The 2,964-nt window shown below is 42.1% G+C and overlaps 1 protein-coding gene across 1 annotated transcript in view; it reads left to right on the top strand.

The window, feature by feature from the left end:
- The first annotated feature begins 946 nt into the window (after window positions 1-946).
- Window positions 947-2,964, top strand: part of LOC308376689 (transmembrane protein 233-like) — a 4,036-nt gene continuing 2,018 nt past the window's right edge. Inside the window, exon 1 of the mRNA XM_080853129.1 lies at window positions 947-1,388. Coding sequence (XP_080709255.1) covers window positions 1,176-1,388 — 213 coding nt within the window. The 5' untranslated portion in view covers window positions 947-1,175. The remainder of the gene's footprint in view (window positions 1,389-2,964) is intronic.

The raw sequence follows: 2,964 nt of genomic DNA, 5'->3' as shown, positions 1-2,964 counted from the left end.
TTGTTGAATTTACTGCATCAGTTCACGAAATGTCATTTGGGATTCGTGAAAATGGCATCAACTGTTGCTTCCCCGATAGAAGAGCACCAGTAACGACTCAGCAAGAGCGCAGTTTCCTTGTAGACATCTGAAACTACCAAAGGATCCGTGAGTCAGTTTGACTTACCGCTACTTTCATTCCACCAATCCATTCTCTTGGTCAAATGTCATCATAAAATGTTAGAAACGTCCATGACTGCAGATTTAGATACAACATTATGTCGTACAGTTTTAAATTGTTAGTCCTATAGCCTACCGTTTTTATAGTGTTTAGCTAAACGCTCAACCTGTATTCGGTAGCTTGTTGATTTGGGTGTTTTTTATGGATATGTGTAGGCTATTGTTTTGGATTTCTGATGAAATGAAATGAAATGTTTCGTAATATTTTTGTTTCGCTCTCATTGTCTTGAGCTTCATTTGCATAGAATCGCACTTGCAGCTTTAAACTCCATATTATAAGACATTTATTTGTGGGTTCTAGCAGTCAATCTTGTTATTAGAAGACCCCTTACAAAAGAGTTCCCTGGATGTCGCTATTTCTTAAAATAAAAAAACACAACTACATTCCCAGAGCACTGTAGCCTAACATAACATATAATATTTTAACGTAACTGTACAGTTTCTTTTTCATGTTTTTTTTTACTCGTATCATACATGAATTATATTTTTTTTTCTGAGGTCTGACATAAAGGGACATATATATTAGGATTGTATGTAAGCAATTTCCACTTAGTAACTTCCACTTGTGTGGATGAAATTGGCATCTCTCTCTCTCTCTCGCTCTCTCTCTCTCCCTCACACACACACAAACACACACACACACACACACACACACTCAAGGGGTAAGGTTCACCCCTCAAAGAAATAGGTCATCTCCCATTGCACTCCTTTGCTGTTCCCTCCTTTCTCACAACCCAACACTTTTCCTCCTCTTCACTTTCTCTCTCCCTCTCTTCTCACACCCCCCCGCACACACACAATTTGTTTTCCTCCTCTCTAGTCCAGTTGCTTTTTCCAGCCGCCTGCTCTGATTCAGCGTCTGTGCTGTTCTTCCAAGCTTCACTGGTCATTCCTACTCATCCATCTCCGCCAACGATCTTCTCATCGCCTTTCCTTTCCTTTGGATACCTCCAGCCATGAGCCCAGGAGCTCCACAGACGGAGAAGAAAATGAAGCAGTCCCTGAGTGGGAGTGCGGGACATGGCAGCACAGACCGTGGACTTGCAGACCCCCGACTTGGGGAAGCTCAGGAGCCTCCGCCGCTGAAGAACTACATCTTCCTGACCATCTTCACCTGCTTCTGTCCTGCCTGGCCCATCAACATTGTGGCCCTGGTGTTCTCTATGATGGTAGGGCTGCATGGTTCATGTGGGTTGAGCTATCCACAATGGGCTGACGGGGAACGTATTGCTCACTGGCATCTGTCAAAGTAGTTGTATGTTTCATAGTCCCTATAGCAGTTCAACCCATGGTTCATGTGGGTTGAGCTATGGGGAACGTATTGCTCACTGACATCTGTCAAAGTAGTTGTACGTTTCATTGTCCCTATGGCATGCGTAGATTACAGTTTGAAATACTCATCCAAGGAGAGTTGCTACACAAATACACTAATTTCTATTGAGAGTATAATGCTAGTACGCTTAACGATGATGATGGAATACAAAGGATGATTCTGTACGGAGGAATATTTTGTATGGATAGTTTTCACAGGCAGAGCTGCGATAACTAAATGACCAAGTTTAATCAGCCACATTATTTCCATTGCAGAGCCATACATGTAGTTTAATTGTCTTTGGGTGACTGTGGATACCTGTCTGTGAAACCCAAGCAGTGCCTCGTGTCCTCATGATTCAGACCACTAAAACTCTCAGAAGTTAAAAATAGATCCCACCACAGCATGCTAGGTTCTCCATTTGTGCCTCACATCTACCCTCACTGCCAGTTACAAACACACATACATACATGCGGGCACATGCTCACACAGATGCATGCATGCACACACACACACACACACACACACACACACACACACACACACACACACATACACAAACGCATAGGACACACAAATATGCAGACATGATCATTTCTCTTTTAATTATTGTGCTTTTGTAGTTGCTTTTGTAGTGCTTTTGTAGTTGCTGTCTATATTACAGTGGAAGACAGATATGAACAGCATTCCAAATAAAGTTACAGTCTCATGAATAGAGAAAGTAGATCAGCATTTATTGTGTATGATACAACTGCAATTGTTGGGTAATATGGCTCAGACTATATAACAGCTTATAGCAGTTTTATGTAAACGATATATGTGATCTGAAAAGAGGTGGACTGACAAATGGAAAACAAATGGACACTAAAATCTGCTAAAATCTGAAATCCTAAGTGCTTCGTCCCACACAGAGTCCTGAGCGTGGTGTTTTTTTAGGCTACCTTTATGCCTCAGCATGAGTAGGCAACCATGTTCCTCCTCCGCGTCTGGAAAAACTGTCTCTCTAAAACTTTCCCCAAAAACCTGAGCTTTGTTACGAAAGGGTAGTGATACTAACATTACACCTTCTGCAAAAGGCACTGCAGGCCTTCTACAAAAGTTTAAAAAGTATACACTACAGTAGAGTTACATTTAGTAGAGTTAACTTTACTAAATCATGAGTAATGACTTAATAAGCTACTTCATGATTTCATTTTATTTTAATATCCAAAAACTAGCTTGCTTCACTTGAATCTAAAACAGCACGGTGGGTCTCAGACTCGCCTGCAGCCTTGTCACGCACATGACTGTAAGCCGAGCCTTGCGGCTGTGTTGTGTTCCAGCAGAGATTGTGCGGCAGAGTGCAGTTTAGCCTTGGAGAGCAACACCTTCTGGTTTCAGGTTGTCTGAGGCCTCAAAGTGTGACTTGGTCTGAAGGTGTCTAGGTCCCACAG

This window comes from Sprattus sprattus, assembly GCF_963457725.1.
Source record: "Sprattus sprattus genome assembly, chromosome: 15".
NCBI classification, from domain to species: Eukaryota; Metazoa; Chordata; class Actinopteri; order Clupeiformes; family Clupeidae; genus Sprattus; species Sprattus sprattus.
The sequence above is the reverse complement of the archived record's forward strand: the minus strand, read 5'-3'. Positions and strand labels throughout refer to the sequence as shown.